The following is a 21,124-nucleotide window of genomic DNA, read 5'->3' as shown; positions in this document are numbered from 1 at the left end:
GAGTGTTCATTCCTTCATTGTCTGTTTTTCTTGCCTGCATATGTATTTGAGAACGTGTGGAAGATATTTTCTTTGCATCTACAAATGATATAATGAGATGCCCTCATAGGTTAAAGTTTAATCTTCACGAAAGCAGAGAATTGCTGACGTACACTCACGGCATGCCTCAGAGTTATGTTGCCTGATTAACTAATGTTATGTTTAAATACTTAAGTCAATTCAATTTATCCAGACGTGGGACTCACTAACCCAGAGGGAAAATGTTATTCCTCCAAATCTGCTCTTTCATAGCTCATGAAACATAATTGAGTTCTAATCAGGCATGACGCTAAGTTTCCAGTCATAAACGTTTCAGTCCGCACTGAAATTGTAAATGCTGCGTAATAGCAATCGTCACAGTCAATCAAGCAATAGTAGGATTAAGGACCAATAAGATTATATGGTGGGAGTGGCTACACAACACAGCATACCTAGTCAAAAACTAAGACTGACGTGGAAGAGATAGCTTTTGTCACTTGTTTTGTTTAAATATCAGCTTTGTCTTAGAGGTTTCTCCTAAAATGTATTTCATTAGCGCATACATTACACTGCACACCAGTACACTTTAGCATACTTTTATTAAGAGAACTTAAATATACTTTAGAATATATTTAAGTGCAAACTCATTGTAATGTTTTCAGACACTTAATTGCAATTAAAAGAAAATTGAATGTAGTATAAATTTACAATAATTCCAATTAGCTAAACTTTAGATTGCATTTTGACCCACTTGATTAGCACTTAAGTGCATCTTCAGATGTTCAAATTATGTTTATACTATACAGCTGAATGTAATGATAAGGATGTATTTAAAATACACTTTAATGTTGTTTCTGTTGAAACTTTGTCATGCATTTAAATATGTAATGATGAAGTTGCAATTTAGTACATTTAAAATATATTAACTCTAAAAGTAATATCGAATAACACTACAGTTAAAATCATTGTCAAGTACTTTTCAGGAGTAGTTGTTAGTCAACACCGCATTTTTAAAACATAATAATTTTTAAATGTACTTAAAAAAATGTATGACATTTTTACAAAGTGCACTTTTTAAAAGTGTGTTTAGAAACAAGAAACAAGTACAGTTAAAAAAAAAATACACTTGAAATATTGGAACAGTACAAGTGCACAATTTCTCAGAGACTTTGCTATCTTGATAAATCTGAGGACAGAATATATTCTCCTGGGTATTTTTGACAGGCAAGTGAAGGGTGAATAAATGATAACAGAATGTTCATTTTTGGGTGAACTCTCCCTTTTCAAAAAGATCTCATTTGTGTATATACTTCAATGAGAATGAGTCTCACTCCACATCAGATAATGTGAACGCATCTGAAGTGAGCTGGAATGTGAATCACTTAAAAGCACCTGGCACAAAAGAAAGCGAGACTTAATTAAATAGCTAGTGATTCTACCTTTTGTATTGTTAAATGATTTCTTTTTATTGACACTCAGTAGTGTTTTATAGTGTAATAATGGAATAGAGAGTGTTTTTTGTTCCTCTTTCTGCTTTCACCCCTATTCCTTAGTGCTTTTTCCTCTTGAATCAAAAGAGAAGATGGTTTCAGAGGCAGCGAATGAGTCGTGCTACAGCTTCTGCCCACTCACTGCTGAAGGAGAAAGAGAGAGAAACAGAGGGAAGAAGAAACAAACGCATGAGAGGGATATTAACCAGTGAATGGCTTTGTAATCCTCTAGCAGATGGGTTTTTCATTATCAGTTTTGAAAAATCAATATGTCAGAGGGTGACTCGAACTACAGGTTTTGTTTAAGAAAAAAAACAGGGCAAGTCTTTGTTTATTTAGCTGTTTCCAAAGATAATGTTATAATCTGCTGCATCAGAGGTGACTCCCAGTTCATTGAATCGTGAATCGATATGAAACCACTCAATGAACCCACTAAATGAATCACTTGTTCTCAGATTCATCTATACCTCAGTAGCTCTTTTAAATATTAAACTACAATACAAGGAGCATTCTGACAAAACGCGGCTGGCTGCAGGCTGGCTTTTATTCTGTGTTTCACCAAACCAAAACCTTTTTCTATTTTATCCAGGCTCAGATAGCGGTGAGCACCAATGAAAGGGCTGTTTCTGAGATGATTGCCCCTTACCTGAGAGAATCAACCTTTTCTGAACATAATATGGATGAACAAAGAAAGTTAATTATAGGAAACTGAGGTGGGGGGGGGTGTATTATCTGCACTCATCGATGTCCATTATGAGCGTGTGTGTGTGCGCGCGTGAGTCTTGTTATTGTCCGCTCACTTGCGTCATTGCCTGGCCTGTTATCATGTGCCAGTTGGACTCGCTGATCAGAATTCACTTAAAATGCAACACTAATGTGTATACACACAGCCGCCGTGACTGTGTTACCATGACAAGAGGAGAGAGCGATGTTAACTGCAGGGATGGAGAGGGGGAAGGAGTGGAGAAGAAAAACAGTTGATATGACAGAGATGAAAAAGTCGCTTTTTAAAGCAAGCTCCCTAACAGCATCCAACAGATGACAACAATCAGACTAGCCGTGCATCTAAATGCTTTAGAATCTTCAAAAGACATTTATTCATTTGTTCTGGCATATGACATTATATTGTATATGCATACAAATGTAAATTAAATTCAACTGTTATTAACCTTAGACTGAAATGCGTGTGCAAATATTTATATATGTGTGTATTGACTATCAAATTCAATTATAAGAGCATACAGGCTAGTGCATGCAACTTCAAAGCATAAAACATGGCAGTGTTTAGTGTAAATTTTATGGGGTTATGGAAATGTGTGCCACTGAAGTATTCATATTCTTATGAGAAGATACAGATTGTTCCACTCTCTTAAATTAAGCGCATTTATTTAAAATTGTAATTTGGGAGATTTAATAATTTAATACAAAATTGTCTCCCTTACAGCTCTCTCTCCCTTTCTCTCTCTTTACACACACAGAGAGATATACAGTGTATATATATATATATATATATATATATATATATATATATATATATATACACACACACACACACACACACACACATGCATTTTTATTTTATTTTTAGGAATTTATTTGAATATACATAAATATACATACTTTTTGTCTTGTTTCCATTCAGATGGAAAGATAAACATATTGACATATGTCTCTGATAGGAATACATATCTGATATTAATGATGTTGTTAAATTGTGCATTCAATTGAGCTTTATGGATTTTGTATTGCAGAATTAAGCATGAGAACATAGTGGCGCTGGAGGACATCTGTGAAAGCCCCAATCACCTCTACCTTATAATGCAGCTGTGAGTATATTTAATGCTTACACAATTACTCACAATGCATTGTGCTTATGTCTTTCTGTTCATTCTGTACATTTTAACAGACAAATATCCAGCTGTTTATGTATGTACACCTTTCAAAAGTTTGGGGTTGGTAAGGTTTTTCATCAGTTGTGCTGCTTAATATTTTTGTGGAAACCATGAAAGAGTTTTTTCAGGATTCTTTAATGAATACAAAGCTCAAACGAACAGCATTGATTTGAAACAGCAAGTCTTTTAAAACATTATTAATGTCTTTAGTGTCACTTTTGATGGTGTCTGTGGTGCTTGCTCTTCAGTCATGTCAGAATTGAGTGAACTGTGACTTTAATATATTACAGCCCACATCGTCATCTCCTTATCAGTATTCAGTAACCTAGTGGGGGTGTCGCTAGCTCATTTCACATGCGAAGAGGTTAGCCCATCATAAGAGAGATAATTTACATATTGAAGTCTTAAAAGTACAGTAACAAAAAAGGCCTGTTTGATTCAAAGGGTCAGGGAGAGAGTGGAAAGAAATATAAGCATAAGACAAATTCAAAACATCTCTGATGCTCATCTTTCAGATCCTCAGGCATTTCTGCAATAAAAAAAAAAAACGCTGTATTTTGTGTTTTTACTCTTTGATTAAACAGCAGTGGACAGTCTGACCTCTTGCTCACATATTAAAGTGACTTCTGTACTGTCCTTCACTTCAGCTCCGTTTCCATGAGCTCAATGTTCTGACACATGAATGCGCAAAACTTTATCTGTAAAGCGATAAGAATAAAGGATGGCATGGTAGGCCGCAAACCAGATCACAGTGAACTGGAAGATGAAGAATGCAGATCTGGACAGAGAGGAAGAGAGAGGGTGGCAGTCTGGTGAGTTGGCTGAGCGCTGTTGTATGCTGACGTAGAAGCGTTGTGTAACATCGGTGATGGGTAGCAGAATGTGCATGTCTGTCCAACACTGCAATCACAGACACACACACACACACCTAATATTAGGTGAGCATTTAGTGTGTGCATCATATGCATTTAAAGAAGAATTTTTTTTTTTTTAACAACATGGCCTTAAAGACCGTTTACTGCATCAGAGCAGTGTGTGTTTTCAGAGCATGTTAAAGTTATTAGTGATGTATGTGAGGCAGTGAAATGGCATTAGCAATTTTACTTCTAGAATGTGACTTTTTTTCTACTTTCATTCAACAAGGATGCAACATAAGTGTCGGTAAAGACATGTATAATTTTACAAACGATTAATTCAAATAAATGCTGTTTTTTTTAGATTTATATTAATCACAAATCCTGAAAAAAGTATTGGTTTCCACAGAAATGGCACAACTAAACAAAATCAACAGAGAGAGCACAACTGTTTTCAGCATTGACAAAAATCTGAAATGTTTCTGGAGCAGCATATTAGGCTGATGGGAACAGTAAAATTGGATATAACTTGATTGGTAAATAAGAGATTTTTATTAATAAAACCATGTTAACATGCATGTTTTTTACATCTTGTGGCTGTTCTATTGAAATAGTGAGTATTTTTATGTTTACAGATTTGCCTGCTTCACTCAGTGGAAATCTGATTTTAGTGTTTTTATTTATTTATTTTTTTTTTTTTTAAGAAAAAGATAGATGAACACCCAATATTTTTTTTGTGGCAATCAACATTATGCCACAAATTCTGTAGATTGAGCTTAGCTTGTATTAAACCTGGAATAATCATTTACATAGAGGTCATTTATGATGTTGTGGGTTGTGTATTCGAAAACTCAAATGATTGTCCATATATGTAGATAAGAAAAGTGAGTGCATGGACTGCTTTATCCATCAGGAATTAACTTGATCCTGTAAAGTGATATCTATGACAGGTGGTTGCAGGAGAGGGGTTAAGGAAATTTGGTTCAGGGATGGAGCACTTTATTACATTTTCATGAGAGATTACAAGGACAACAGCATAAACAGGGTCAATTCTGATTTCATTTCAATATTTTAAATACTGATGATATGGAGACGAGAGGAAGTCAGGCGGATTAGAGGATATAAACATTTATTTTCATCCTCATTTTGCCCCTGGAAACCGCATTAGAATTTGAATTCCACAGTGTTAATTTGAAATTTGGCCGGGAGCCTGCCCTTCTTTTCCCTGTTAATAGGTTGTGTGTGTGTGTGTGTGTGTGTGTGTGTGTGTGTGTGTGTGTGTGTGTTACTGAGAAAAACATGAAGAACATTTAGGCATATGGTGTTGAGATGAATATTTAAACAGTACCATTCTGCTTTCTGTATAAACTCAGAGATACAGTTTAGAAACTCTTTTCATAATCACTCTTCATGTAAGTGTGTGTAAGTGTGATTCAATCAGAAATGGACGGTTTTCTTTATGCATGTTATACCCTCAGGCACTACTGCACAGTATGACATGATTTAAGGCAGTGGAACAAGAGAAATAAAGACTAGGTGAGGACAGAGAAAGATACGGACACACTGCAGCAGAGAGCGCTGTAAATCCATTGACTACAACTGAGATGGTGCATCGTAAGGACGTAGAGCAGGGATGTTAAATTAAGGTCCAAAAGGTTTCCTTCCCTGCCAAGGTCCATATAACCATAACTTACACTGTCAGGCTTGGAAATGAAATAAGCAATGTGCACTGGAGGAACAGACAACACAAATTATCATGTTGGCAGCAGTATACTTTGTAAAAATAAGAAATAATCCTACATATACTCTTAAAAATAAAGCTTTTTGCAAAAAAAAAAAAAAAAAAACTTTTTGCAATGATGCCGTAGAATAACCATTTTTGGTTCCCCAAAAACCTTTTAGTAAACAGTTCTTAAACATATTTTTTATATGGAACCTTTTGTCCAGTGGAAAAGTTTCATGGATGTTACAAGTTCTTACATCAGTGTGTAGTAAAAATAGTCTCCTCAAAACTGCTGCTTCGTCCAATATACTCAAATGTGCATTTGCTACCTTAAGGAGCTATTTATAATAGGTAGAAGTTGGTTTTTCACGGGAAATTTTACTTATAAATGTTAGCTTTTTTTTAATTGTGTCCTACATATAGATCAAAACAAAGGATGAATTAGGTGACAAGAAACACTTAATTGTTATTTAATGCATATTTCGTGTGTATATGCATCAATGGACAATACATCGATTTCTTTTGAGACACTCGCAAAAGACTATAAACAAAAGTGATTGTATCTCCATCCAGAAGAGGGCGCTATAGTCTTAGTAGTTTGAAAACAACCCCTGCTCAGACCACACCAAGTCCAGCCTCAGACTTTAAGTAAGCATTAATGTGCTCTGAAAAGCTGGAACTGCACTAATGCACATGTATGCACTCTTAAGCTTTGAGTTTAAATTTGCATGTAGCGGAGTTTGAATTTACATAGGAATGACCTGCTAATGCAGGTGTAGGAGATCAAGAGGCTAAACGTCATTGAGTTCTTTGCCTCTTGGTCTCTGCACTAACAGGGATGAGATAAAGTCATTTTCCCCCTGTATTCAAATCAGTTCTGCACTGTTTTGGTTTGATCTGATCAGATCCAACATCAATAACAGGCCTGCAATTGTACTGTGTATTAGGATACCCATTACTGCTAATGTTTTACTATGTAATTAAACATTTAAATTTATAATTTATTGTAATATGGAATTTGTTTTTTAGTGGTCTCTCTGCTTTTTTTGTGGTCTCTCTCTCTCACTTTCTGTCTTTTTCCAGTGTGTCTGGAGGCGAGTTGTTCGACCGGATTGTGGAGAAAGGTTTCTACACTGAGAAAGATGCCAGTACACTTATCAGACAAGTACTTGATGCTGTAAACTACCTCCACAGTATGGGCATTGTACACAGAGATCTAAAGGTGAGCAAAACACACCCACATTCGCAATTCTGCTCTGGTTTGATATGTTTGATTTGACTATGAATGTGTTTTCTATCTTCAGCCAGAGAATCTGCTCTATTTCAACCCTCAAGATGCCTCAAAGATCATGATCAGTGATTTCGGTCTGTCTAAGATGGAGGGGACAGGTGATGTCATGTCAACAGCCTGTGGAACGCCGGGATACGTGGGTAAGAGGTTATATATAAAAGCCAGCTTGAGATGTTTATGAGTTTGCCTATTGAAGATACAAATGTGTGTATATTTTAGCTGTTGGAAAGTGACTGGATGGGATGCATGTGTTGGTTGGCCTATATCTGCACTTCAAGCTTATTCTTATCTCGGACTGACAGAACTGCCCCACAGTCGCCTGCTTTTCCCCTGCGATTAGAGCGACTGCAACACTCTTGAGCCAAGATGGCTGAATGTGATGCTGCATGTGATATAAACACACACAGGCTGGGTACAGAAAATCTCTGAACATTCAGTTTAGAAAATATTGAATTAGAAAACTACATTTCATATTATGTGGTTAGTAACTTTGATCGAAAATAGCTATTGTTAATTGATATTGAAGCTAAAGTAAAATATACTGTATATAAAAAAAAGAAATAAAAATCATTATATTTAAATATAAACTATATTTAATATTCATATTAAATATAAATATTTGATAAAAAATGCAAAAAAAAAAATTAAATGAAAACTAACTTTCATATCATGTGGTTAGTAACTTAGTTTTGTTTTACAATAGATAATAAGTATTATTATTATTATTAAATATCAGTAACGCTTTACAATAAGATAATTTGTTAATATTAGTTAAAGTATTAAGCGTAACAACTAACTATAACAACTAGTTTTTTAGCATTTATTAATCTAGGTTAAACTGTAGTTTATAAACATACTATTTTTTTTATAGTCTTTGTTTATAGAATTCATGTTTGTTCATCATTCAATAAAATTTTGAAACAATGAAGAAATTCTGTAGAAATTGACAACCAAGATTAATAAATGCTGTAAAATAATTGTTTATCACTACCTAATGCAAAAACTAATGTTAACAAATGAAACTTCATCATGAAGCGTTACCCATTAAAAGCAGAAACAATGTTTCACTTAAACGAATAATTAAAATGAATAAGATTATGTAAGATTCCTCTGCACATGGGTTTAGTCTCAGTACTGTTGAGTTTCCTGCATTCCTCTTCATACATGTGTGTTTGAGGCAGTCTTTACAGACAAGTTTCCATGGACCTGTACTTGTAGCCACGATACGAGTACCTTAGCTGTTCAAAATAGCTTACATTTAATCATTTTATCATTTTCTAATGAAAAACAGACATTACAGCATTATTTTTCATCATAGTATTGCGAAATATTTTATGCAAGCTTGGGGAAAAAATAAAGAAATAAATAAAAAAGGAAAATGCTTCTTATCTCAACTTTTCATCTCACAATGCAGAATTTTTTCCTCGCAGTTATGAGTTTATATTTCTTTCCTCAGAATCAGATGTGATATAAACTCAGAATTATGAGGAAAAAGGTCTGACTTGTAAGATGAAAAAATCTTTATTTTGTTTCATTCCATGACAGAATGTATATTCATAATTCTGATAAGAAAAGTCAGAATTGCAAGAAATGTCAACATTCGTTTTTATATCTTTTACTTTTTAATATAATTTTGTGTCTTGCATTTTACCAGCAATAAACAGTAAATATATTGTGAATATTTAATACACAAACCTAAATGAGATCCATGTTTGAGAACTTTTTCTTCTTTTTTATTTTAAATCTAAAATATATTGACCTCGTAATTAGCTTCAATGTAGCTCATTTTTCAAAGAGCAGCGTCACTTTAGTCGGAGTACTTTATAAATGATGCATCGCTTGCTATAGTTTAAAAGTTTCTTCTTCATCGCTGCTACCCGTGTGTTTTTAGGAGGTCACAGAGTTTCTAACATTTCTGATGGAAATGTGTTTTTTCTTTTCAAGGGCGTTTCGAAACGCAGCTTTCATGAGTAACAGACTAGTCCAGCACGCACACACAACAGGCGACTCTAGGATAAGTTGAAGCCCTAAACCACAGAAACAAAGCTTTTGTGTCATGAGTGAAAGCTCGTTTTCTGAAGGGAGGAAGAGAACGTTTAGAGGCGGAAAATGGAGAATAATAGAATCAATTTAGAAGGACTCAGGAGCCTCAGCCTCCTGTGGAGTATAACAGGATGAGTTTGTGTGAAGGTGTGTGTGTCTCAAAAACATGTTTGTCCTGATGGTGCATTGAGTGCCCTTCAGGAGTTCTTCATGAGTCTGCTTTCTCAGACACATCCACTCACACTTACACTAACACAAAGATGTCCAAGTCTTTAATTTGATCTAGTTGTCTAACAAGACAGAAACTCAATGGCATACAGGAATGATTGGATTTGTTTGTCTCTTCTCAGCTCCAGAAGTTCTCGCTCAGAAGCCGTACAGCAAAGCTGTGGACTGCTGGTCTATCGGCGTCATTGCCTACATCCTGTAAGTACCCACAATGCCACACTTGTCCTTTAATTTATAAGCTGAGGAAATCTTCAGAAGAAGATTCACTGGACCTCTGAGTAACTGAGCCATCTCTCCTGATGAGCTGCAGATGTTGTGCCCCACTTTCATCAGACTCTTTATATGGGCTTATTGTTGTGCTGCAGTTTGAGTGAGTCATTAAAACAAAAGAGAGAGTTTGAGTCTCACAAATATTTGAGATCTTGATTAATGGAAGATTTCTGGATTTCCTCTGGTTTCTCAGCAGATGGGAATGCTTTCTTACCAATAAAAACTGCGGTGTTACCATGGTACAGTGATGGTGCTAATGAATACCCAGATACCATGTTTTCTTAAATGTAAAATTTGGCTAAAAAAAGTTGCTTTTTTGAAAAAATGTGTTGAAGATAATTTCAACATCACCAATACATCTGCCTTAATATTCTCAGAGGTTCCATGTACCCTTATGAAAATTTACAGTGGTTTTACTACGAAAAAAGTACAATTAAAAGTACCACAAATTAACCATGGTTTTGTTACTTCAAATAATAATGGACAGAAGTATTCAGCCTTTTTTGTTTTTTTTGGTAGGCATAATAAAAATAGACATAAGCAAACAACAGCCTTTAAAATGACTTAAAATGCAATATTTTTTTTTTACTAATAACTGTTTATTTAGAAGAGCACTTGGTAATTCTTCAGTGACTATCTTCTGCTTCATTAAATGTGATGGATGAAGCGGTTTTTGATTTAATTTATTATTGTTTATTTTAACAATATTTATTTAATCTTTTAAAATGTTTTATTGAATATGTATAATTTTAGTTAGTTTTTTGCTATAGAACTACATTTTTTTTAATATATATAAAATACTTGTTTATATAAAACATTTTATTATATAAAAAAATACCACGTGGACTTCCATGAAGATTTTTGAGTGATGACTCACTACCAGAATCAAAGTTTTGAACTGATTCACTTGGAACAGACAGTTTGAACTGATTCGGGAAGAAGAATCAAACTTGCCCACTATAACTTAAAGAGTCCTAACACTCTAATATTCAAAAGTCTTTAGGAAACCTACTGGCCAAATAAAAAGTACGGTAAATGATTTAAATATTCATGACATTTCTTGATTTAATATTGCCAGCAAAATTATTATAATCATGACCATTCAAATGGAGTATTCCTTACACTAAAGTACATTCCTCCCAAACAAACCATTGCGATACCACTGTGTTATCTTCATTTGACCCTCTGTATGTTTTCTTCCATGTTTCAGTTTGAGAATGTTCATAAGGATACTAGGAGTGTGTCATAAAAGCTGTACATTTCACACAAGCTGTGGCCATCTGTGCTTCTCTGTGTGTTTATTAGCTTTTCACTGGGAGTCTGAGCACAGACAAAGCAACATAAAAACATGTACATCTGAGTCAATTGTCTTTTGTTTTGGTCTTTGGATCCCGTCTGCTCTGGGGCGACTCCTGCGCCAACACAAACACTCACACTGTCTGTCAACAAACTGGTGAAGCTGTCGTTCAGACAGCGCTTCCCATCACTCCCACTCACAGCTGTCCGGATCCCAACTATTACATCTTTATGGTTGAGTTTGTTTACAGTTTTACTCTTGCTCAGGTAATTCATTTTAACTCCCATAATGATATACAGGTCACTTTGTTCAGCCAAAAAAATTAATTTACTCACCCTTAGGTCATACGACGTATAATAAAAGCATCATAATAATCCACAAGTAATCCACATGACTCCAGTCCATCAGATACAGACCAAGGACCATTTACAAGTGAACACAGTACTAAAATTTTGATTTGAGAGAACAACAGGGGATGAACTTTTTATGTGCATGATTGTGATGTTTTATCGGCTGTTTTGTCAGCTCATTTAAATTTTTGGGTGAACTATCCCTTTAAACAAACAAAAAAAGAAATAAATAAAAAGCAGGACTTGATTTTATCCATTACGACACTAAAATTAATTCCTTGTGTGTGCGGAAACACACTTGGTGATAAAGCTCTTTCTGATTCTGATTAGGAATTGATTGGATCATGAAAAGTGGTCTCTATATGACAAACTTGATTTTTTTTAGGGACGCAATTTATTACATTATGATTCAGTATTATCACTTTTGGTGTAATAAATATTATGAATCATTCACATCAAGGTCAGGAATGTGTATAAAGTCAATTTAGATTTAATGGTGACTAATGGCAAATTTTGTGCATGATATGAGTTTGTGTCAGAGTTGTTTTTGTAAACTTGTAAACTACCGAAAACCTCATTAATAGCAGTAAAGCTGAATTTTAAAGCTGAGGTTTAATTAGTTGCCAACTTCATTTTACTAAAACAAATAACTAAAGCTTAATATAAAAAAAAAGTGTACAAGTTGACAGAATCACATAATAAAAATACTAAAACTTGAAATAGAAAATAAAGGCAAATTCAGAATATTGATAAGCGTAAAAGTACATAAATGCTACTAAAATGACTCTGGTGTGTGTTTAGTGATAAGGGGCTCTGCCCACCTCTTCCTCAGAGCCAGCTGTCCACTAGAGCTCAGAGTCTGATCTCATGGATGGTTGGTCTCTTCTCAGGTGTGATTATTGCAGTGACAACTGGCTGAAACTGTAGCTAATTCTCTTAGCGTCTGATTAGCTAATCCAACGAGAAGAGAGAAAAACACAAAGGTAATGGGGTCGAAATCAGGCAGAAAATCACCATCCCTTCCACCCCCCCACTGCCTCCGTTCCCCATGAGGAAAGGTATTTTAATGGCTTTGATGATGGGAGGAGAAAAACATTCCAAGGAAATTTGATTTACGTTGATCAGGTTTAATCAGCTGTCTTTCTTTTCGAAATTCCAGAAAGGTCCAGAATGGGGTTTATTTACACTTTTTTACTAAGCATAACGTTTACTGTAGTATCAAGGTTTGAACTGATGTGTTTTTGATGTATAATCATTTTCTATTTCTAACTGTTCAGAATCAATTTTTAAATCATTTTAAATTCCTTGTTTTATTATTATGATTATTTTTCTTCCTTTTATGTAAAGCATTTTGAATTAACATTGTGTATGAAATATGTTACTGTACAGGATATAAATAAACCTGCCTTGCCTTGATAATCTAAAGGGATTGTTCACTTAGAAGTGGAAATCTAGTATTATTTATTCAGGACTAATCTCCAATATAACAAAATAAGTATATAAAAGTCATTCTTATGATTATTGCGTTATATTACAAGGGTTTTGAGGCTATATGCTTTCATTATATGGATAAGAGCAACTAGTACATTCTTCAGAAAGAAGAAAAAAGTTATTTGAGTGAGTAAATAATAATAATAATAATAATATTTTTTCAGGTGAATTGTCCCTTTAAATGTAAGTTGCATATAAGAACTACTGATATATTATATAAGTAGGGTTACATATATAAGGCTATATGTGGGTTCAATTTCACACATATACTGTACTGTAAATATGGAAATGATGCATTACACGTATGTTTTCTTGCAGACTGTGTGGTTACCCTCCCTTTTATGACGAGAATGACTCCAAACTCTTTGAGCAGATCCTGAAAGCGGACTATGAGTTTGATGCACCGTACTGGGATGATATATCTGATTCAGGTATATTCACTCTGTCTGTGAAGTGTAGAGAAGAAGCGCATGGTGCTAATGGTGTGGTTTATAGGTGTTTATTCTGTAACACACTCACTTATTCATCTCTCAGTAACTCCACATATTGCCAGTAAGAGAGGAAAAATGTTTTATAGGAAAGTCTGAGCGTCGGCTCTGGCATTCAGTAAACACCACGGGCATCAGCTCTGTGAAACTCTTCCAAACTTCAAATCAAGGAACTGTGAATGAATCCAAATTTTGTTGTCAGTCTTTCCACCGATAAATTTAATCTCACCAAGAGGATGAAGGTGGAATAGTGGAGGTTCACCGTGTACAATGCAGATAGGATGCCTTGCATGCAAATGTAGTTGAATGGTTCTGAGCTGCTGAACTTGTACGTTTTGTATTATTTTATGTTTAACTTCTATATTTGTTATATTTAATGTACAGCAAAAAACTTCATCGGTTGTTTGATGGAAAAGGACCCCTCAAAGCGATACACATGTGAACAGGCCCTTCGACATCCCTGGTAAGTCAATACTGTCAAAATACAAAATGATTTTTATTATTATTAAATAGTAAATAATAATAATTCAGTTGAAATTCAGTTTTATTATACAGAAATAATCTTAAAATATAATAAAGCAATTATTTTATTAATTTAATTGTATTTATTTATTTTATTTATCATTTATTTTAAATTAAATGATGATTTATTATGGTTGATCCCAATAATAAATAATAAACAGTTCTTCTTACAAATAATATTGTGGATTATCTTAGCTGTATGAGGTGATATTGTCTAAATTAATAATTTAATAAAGATCCTTTTGTAACAGCAACAAGTAGACCTCTGCAGGTCATTGTTCTTTATGATTGACTTTTTTTTGTTGGACGGTCTTTAAGGTCCTCAAAGACACTTAAGCTGTACCGAAACAGCATTTAGAGACTTTATTTCTCATTATTAGTGCAGCATTTCATTCATATTAGATTGAGACGCTGTGTGCGTCAGCTGGGGATTGTGTGTACGTTCTGAGTATCAGACTGAATTCGGTCTCTCTATTATCATGCACCATGATCTCTCTCAAGGGCAGGAGGAAAGCTACTGAATAAACACCAGCCAATTAAGAGACTGCTCCTAATCTCACATTATGTATTCCAAAGCACTAATCGGCAATTAGCACATCCTCTACAGGCAGCTTTAACAAGCCCTTACCAAACACTGGAGTCTGAAAAACTGGAGAACAGCATACAAGGATCGAAACCATAGTGAATTAACACACTTTGGAGTAAATCAAAGTGCTTCTTGAGAGGACGTCACTGTAGGTGAAGCAGGGTGGAAAGGTTTGACTTTTCGTTTTGCTTTTCAGGATCGCGGGAGACACTGCACTCTGCAAGAACATCCATGAGTCCGTCAGTCGACAAATGCGCAAAAACTTTGCAAAAAGCAAATGGAGAGTGAGTAGAAGTGACACTGTGAATAAGGCCAGCAACCTCGTGCAAATAGATTCTGAACAAATTTTGAAGTTTGTTTAGCTGGAAGTATTTGTATGTTTCGGGCCTAAGAGTTGGAAATGTCTGTTTCGGTTCCTTTTGACCATGACTTCTCATCTCTCCATATAACAGCAAGCCTTCAACGCCACGGCCGTGGTTCGCCACATGAGGAGACTGCAGTTGGGCAGTAGCATGGGGAGCAGCATGGACCAATCGAGCAACACCAACCAGAACCGCATACTGAACGCCAATCAGACTCCAACCCTACCACCCAACACCACAACAAACACCACTTCAGTACTTACTCAAAACCACAAACCTGCTCCCAACGCAAATGCTGTTCTCAGTAATGATATGGCCACAGGAAACACCTCTGTACCACGCAAAGACTGTAAGTATTAGTCTTATATATAATATAGTCTTATACATTTAATCTTTTTATACAAAATATTATCGATGTTTAATAAATAATAAACGTGACTTCCAATAATTTGAATGCATTTTAAAATTACATTTATTTTTTAAATGATTTTACTAAAATGTCCTAAATCAATTGGATCTACATGTATATAGCTTATAATGGCAAAAAAAAAAAATCTTTTTTCTAACTTAGGCATGCACTTCTAACTGGTGAATATGTTTTTGTAGGTACTGCCCCTCCACAAACTTCCTGTTCCCTGGCATCAGCTGCTTCCTCCACTGCCTCAGGGGCGGAGCCCTGCAGGCCACTCCCTCCCTCAGTAGTGTCTGTGAGCACAGTGTTAACTGGGACCAAGTGACGCCAGGTTCTGCGGGGAGAGAGCTGGGAGGCCACCGCCCTGTGAGCCCTGCCCCTCAGCCCATTCCCCGCCCTGCCGTCCAGTAAGGCAGAGGACTGACCCATCGCTATAGCAAACACTGAAAGGCTAAAAACACTGCACGCACCTAATGCACTCCTGCCATTTAACCTCCAGGCCACTAGAGGGTGCAATGCATGCAGCGACAGGAGACGGAAATGTCTGGAAGATGGCTTCCACTTTGAGAAGTGAATTTGTGCGGATAGACAGAACTGTTATGTCTTTGCTATGAATGTGCTACGAACCACGCCAGCCATGAAAAAAAAAAAAAAAAACGAAGAGCGCAGAGGTTTAGGTACGAAAGTGTGCATGATTGTGTCCGCCCTTATAAGAGGACGGTGCCAATGTCAAACGATTCTTACTATATCATAATATGTCTAGCTCTTCCCTCTTACCCTCTGTTTTCACTTTCTCTATCTACTCACAATTTATTGTATTTCTCGTTAGCTACCATTTTGATCTTTCGGGGTTTTCCACTGATGTGTTACGCTGACCTGCAGAAGAGCTTTTAATAATCACGTCAGACTGTTTTGCGACATTTTTCGAGTCGAGACTTCTGTTTGCACAAATGAGAGAACAGGTAGCGCAACTGCTAGTGTTTTATGAGATGGGAGATTACCGATTTGAAACCTCGCCATAAGGTTTTAGCATCGCAAAGTTTGAGATATCTTTTAAAACATGCAATATGTTTGATTGTTAGCTTACTTTACTGGACCTTTTTTTTTTTAAAAGCAGAGAAAAAACTACTTGATCCTGTTATTCTCTATTTCAAATGTGACTTTAAATGCACACAGACAGTCAGTGTTAGTAACTGAATATAGTATAACTGTTAATACACAACACAGATCTCCTGAAAGCCATGGCAGCGTCTTTCTACGCCCAGTGAACGAGTTCTCAGGGAATTCCGCAGCTGCACTGGGCACCATAGTGATGGTATCTTTAGTAACCCCTCCATGGTTTGAGATTGTCTCATCCAGTTGGAATAATGTCAAAAATGTTGAATAGGATGATGGACAGCTGTTTAACTCACACGATGCTTGTATGACAGTTTGACCATGTGGGGAAACTGCTATGTTATGCTACGTTCACGTCATTTCAGAATTAGCCAAGTGTGATACAAACTACTAAATCGGGTTCTGGAAGTAAATCCCATCATTTTTCTCCATAGAAGATTTGATTTTTAAAAGACCTACTGTGAGCTACGAGGTTGTTTAACGATGGTATATGATTTACTTTTTTATGTTTATCGATTGCATTATGTTCAACAGTGGGATTTCTTGTGAAAAACTACATTACCCATGATTCTGAAAAACTACTTTCCACAAAGCAATAATGCTAATGACTGATGTAATCTCCCTACACTTAATTAATATTGGTGTATGTATATTTTGCAATATCATACACAAAGAACATCTTTAAATCAATAGTTTTAAATTTATTTGTTGTTTTTAATTTGATTTTTATTTGAAGTGCTTCATGGGATTGTAGTTCCTTTCCTCATTTGAGCGATTAAAGTCTTTTTCTCCGCTTTTCAAATACATTTTTGCTTCAAATAAAAGTTTGTAATGTTGTAAGTCACCTCATCGCTGGTTGGTTTGGTCAATGTCTTATAATAACTCTTAAATGGGAAAAATGAATGGAAAAAATACTTCCGGTTCCAAGGCTGCTGAAAAAGTGGACGGTCACTATTGCATTCTATTACAGATTGGAAACAAGTTAAGGGCAGGATTGGCCTTTGTATGCGACCAATGGCATACAGAAGAGTTTAGGATTTTTTTTTTTTTTTTGCAACATTTTGTGATGCTAGTGGTGCCGAAACTTCACTTTTAAAAGGCAGCTTTGTATAGATACTGCTAAATATTTCAATTTAATATGTACTTTTATTATAGCCAGCATATTATGCTGTGCTCTCTTAGCTCTTCCTGATTTTGCAAAAAAAATGTGGCTCTTTAGTGTGGCTATTAAGTATTTTGCCATCATTGATCCATTATGTGTTGACATGTTGTGTAATTCTGACACAACGTGAACGCAGCATAACTTTTAGTGACTGTAAACATCTTCCCAGTACGACTCAAGAGTGTCTGAATTTCTAGCATTGGTTTAAGGGCTAAGTTAAGGTTTTTACACTTCCTTATTGATGGGTGACTGGTCTTCTGTCCCCGAATGGCTCTGCTTATGTCCTGTCAGGTTTTTATAAGTGACTGATGTCTTCATTGCCCTTTATGGTTTGTTAAAATCACAGGAGGGAACCTCGTCTACGGACAAGATTTAGGAGTGTGTGATATTTTCCAAAGTGCCATCGAATATCTCCATGAATTTCCCATTTGTTTCATCCTGAATGTCTGTTTCAGTGTGGGTGGGTTTGAGCTAATGGCTTTATTTTTCAGTCAGGTCATGCATGCAGCACTTTGTCTTCATTTTCACACCCGAGAGGAGTTTGTAATCTCACAACAGAGATGCTCTGCAAAGCTTTTCACGAAACTGGTGTAACGTTGTGTTTTTGTATGTCACAAAAGCGGTTTTATTTGATTTGAATGAACCATACTGCACATTTCAGTTTCATTCAGAGCCGTTTATGAAGGGTTTGATAACTAAAGGTTATTTAGATGAATGTTGAATGACAGTATCTGTGGCATGATGTTGATTACCACAGGAAATCATTTCAGTTTGTCTCTTAGTTTGTAAGAATAAAAGTCTTACTATATAGAATGGCATTATAGGGCAAGTCTTAATTTTTTCTGTACAAATAGGTGTTATTTGAGCTAATAATTTTGCAGTAGAAAGACTGAATTTCTTGAAAATCTGAAAAAAAAAAAAGTCTGTTAAAATGTATTACATTGCAATTTCTTGCCCCTGTAGACTTTCATTGTAAGTGCATTACTACAAATGTAATTTCTGCTCCTTTTCATAAACTGAGGGACAATTAGAAATGGTTTTCTGTGGCAACAGGGTCTAAAATTTTTGGCTTCATTGTCCATGTAGTCTGTGTTTGTGAGTGTCACTTCTGTGCGTATTTATGGGTGTAAAATGCAGGAAATGTGTCTGGTATTCTGGTTTTGAATTTTTGAACCCTCAGTAGGATGTGCAAGGTATAAACCAAAATGTTGGGGTGTTTTGAACAAAGATAAATCCATATACAGTTACTGCCACTGCAAGCCAAACATAAATATATTGAACTATAACAATTAGATCTATGAACTCATTTTAACATACTATAGTGAATCCATGCACACACACGTGCCGTGGCTCACACACAAACACATCCTGATCAATCAGAGTGGAGCGATCACTTCGACCACAGCATCACCGTGGTCTGTCTGCGTCCAGAGCAAATCACTGTGTGTCCAAAGGCTTTGTAAATAAAATGTGATTGTGACGTGTCTATCATGTTGTCCCTGAAGAGATGTTACTGTGTACACCATGTGTGTCATTTCGTTCTCTAAACACTGCCTTTCTCTGCAGTTATCGGCCTCACAGTTGACAGTAATGCACAGATGTATATTCACAATCTTGTTTCTCGCTCAATGTCGTACGTTCTGAAAAAAATCACGTTTCTATTGTACAAACTTCTCACGCGCAACATGGTGAATATATAACGATGATCTTTTGTGATGCACCTTTTCCAGAAGAATCGTTCCCTGATGTGTTCCTTTGTTTAGTTTTTTTTTACCAACTCAGGCGTCACTTTTGCCTCTTACGATGAAAAAGCTGTGACTGACAAGTGTCTGTGCTAACCAGTGACTGTGCAGTTTTAAACTTGTCCCTTGAATGTCGACTTCTTTGCAAATTAAGAAAGAAAAACCTTGCGACCACACCGAATGATTTTATAAAGAATTGCGAGCATGTTAAATGCGCTTTCCGATTCAACCGATTGTTTGCGTATATTTTCAAAAGTCCTTACCATGTAACTATATGTATGAAGAAATATGTCTATATCTATATGAATATATAAATATTTAAAAAATGCAACGCTGATAATGCAGGCCTTGTGATCTCTGCATCTCTCACATAACCTGTCCGAAATAAAAGTTGCCCAGTGAAATGTGAATTATATACTCATATGCATGTGACAATGATGATCATATTTTGGGAGTGGCACACGAATACTAACTTTACTGTGATGTGATCTTCTGTCGATATGGGGCTTGTATATCCAATGCCTTTGACAATCATCTGCACATATCAGAGTTTATATTCCATGCTGTTAAGCAATGGGGAATGAGTGATTGTTTTTTTTCCCTTTCTTTTTCCTTAAATAAATCCTGAATGATCATGATTTGTCTTGTATGGCTTGATACGGATCTCAGTATCTCTCTGACCCCATTTAGCTTTTGAACACTGTTTTCTGTCATTTGTTTAGTTTGGGTCCAGCATAAGTGGTTTTACATTAGCGATCAGCCGGGCTGGATGTTGCCGGTCTCCCACCAGCTCAGAGCTACAGGCGATGACTTCTGCTAAAACTCGTAGAAAATGCAGCTTGCTTGACAAGCTACTCAATATTCAAAAACTACAGGTTGCCTGCCAGCTTGGCAGACATTCATTGAAAAAGAGGGTATGTTGTGGTGTGTTGTGTATTTCTATCTACCTCATGTGATTTATGGATGGCATATTAAGTTTTCCCTAAATTTCTTTTTTCTTTTTTTGCATTTCAGTGTTTCTGCAGGTTCTTGAATTTTAGACATCGATAAAATGCAGAAAAATTGTTTTGTTTTCTAGTATAAATATCTAAACATTCTTGAATTAAGATGCTTTTACTTGAAGCAAAATTCTGTAATATATTAAGTCTTGCTTTCTGAAAAAAAAAAAAAAATCTACATTTTGTTAGGTTTGCCAATGCATAAGAAAAATTATCTTAATTCACAAACAAAGGCTATTTTTCTTGCCCAAGATATATTTTCTTGTTTTGATTATCAACTGTTTTCTCTAAACGTGTATCTGAATATGGAATTATGTGTAAAGCTAAATTATTGTTACATTTACAATACATTTATGCATTTAGCAGATGCTTTCATCTTCAGTCAAAGTGCCAACGATAATCATAAAATAAAATACAATATCATGTTTATTAGACAACTAGATTAGGAAGCAAGCTAGAGAAAAGGAAAAATGCAAAGATGTTTTTTCTTTCATAACTTTTCATATTTTTCTTTCCACTCTTCATCATCAGATCCAGTCATACACTTTATTTTGTGCTATAGGTTCTTCAGCAGACCTGACCCCTCAGAAACCCACTTTCATTTTACACACCAACATCTGAAACATCTTAAAATAGATGCAAGATTTCCCTGGAGGAAAGCACACATTGTTTTCTCCTCGTGCTGCTGCAGGGAGCAGCAGAGTTTCCCTCTCATTATCCTGTGATTAAAATAAATGGCTTCTAACTGCATCGCCTCAAAAGCCAATATCAGTGCGCTCAGCAACATGT

The 21,124-nt window shown here is 35.6% G+C and overlaps 2 protein-coding genes across 2 annotated transcripts in view; one reads left to right on the top strand and one right to left on the bottom strand.

Annotated features, from left to right (window-relative positions):
• LOC127977341 (calcium/calmodulin-dependent protein kinase type 1D-like) overlaps positions 1–19,975 on the top strand; it is a 56,401-nt gene extending 36,426 nt beyond the window's left edge. Inside the window, exons 3-11 of the mRNA XM_052582217.1 lie at positions 3,260–3,334; positions 7,061–7,199; positions 7,282–7,408; positions 9,662–9,737; positions 13,266–13,378; positions 13,820–13,898; positions 14,740–14,827; positions 14,996–15,254; positions 15,512–19,975. Of these exons, the coding sequence (XP_052438177.1) occupies positions 3,260–3,334; positions 7,061–7,199; positions 7,282–7,408; positions 9,662–9,737; positions 13,266–13,378; positions 13,820–13,898; positions 14,740–14,827; positions 14,996–15,254; positions 15,512–15,642 (1,087 nt within the window). The 3' untranslated portion in view covers positions 15,643–19,975. The remainder of the gene's footprint in view (positions 1–3,259; positions 3,335–7,060; positions 7,200–7,281; positions 7,409–9,661; positions 9,738–13,265; positions 13,379–13,819; positions 13,899–14,739; positions 14,828–14,995; positions 15,255–15,511) is intronic.
• Positions 1–21,124, bottom strand: part of LOC127977377 (coiled-coil domain-containing protein 3) — a 74,712-nt gene that overhangs the window by 48,098 nt on the left and 5,490 nt on the right. The gene's annotated exons all lie outside the window — the stretch shown is intronic.

Source organism: Carassius gibelio, chromosome A4, assembly GCF_023724105.1.
Source record: "Carassius gibelio isolate Cgi1373 ecotype wild population from Czech Republic chromosome A4, carGib1.2-hapl.c, whole genome shotgun sequence".
Classification (NCBI taxonomy): domain Eukaryota; kingdom Metazoa; phylum Chordata; class Actinopteri; order Cypriniformes; family Cyprinidae; genus Carassius; species Carassius gibelio.
This window is presented reverse-complemented; position numbering and strand designations above follow the sequence as displayed.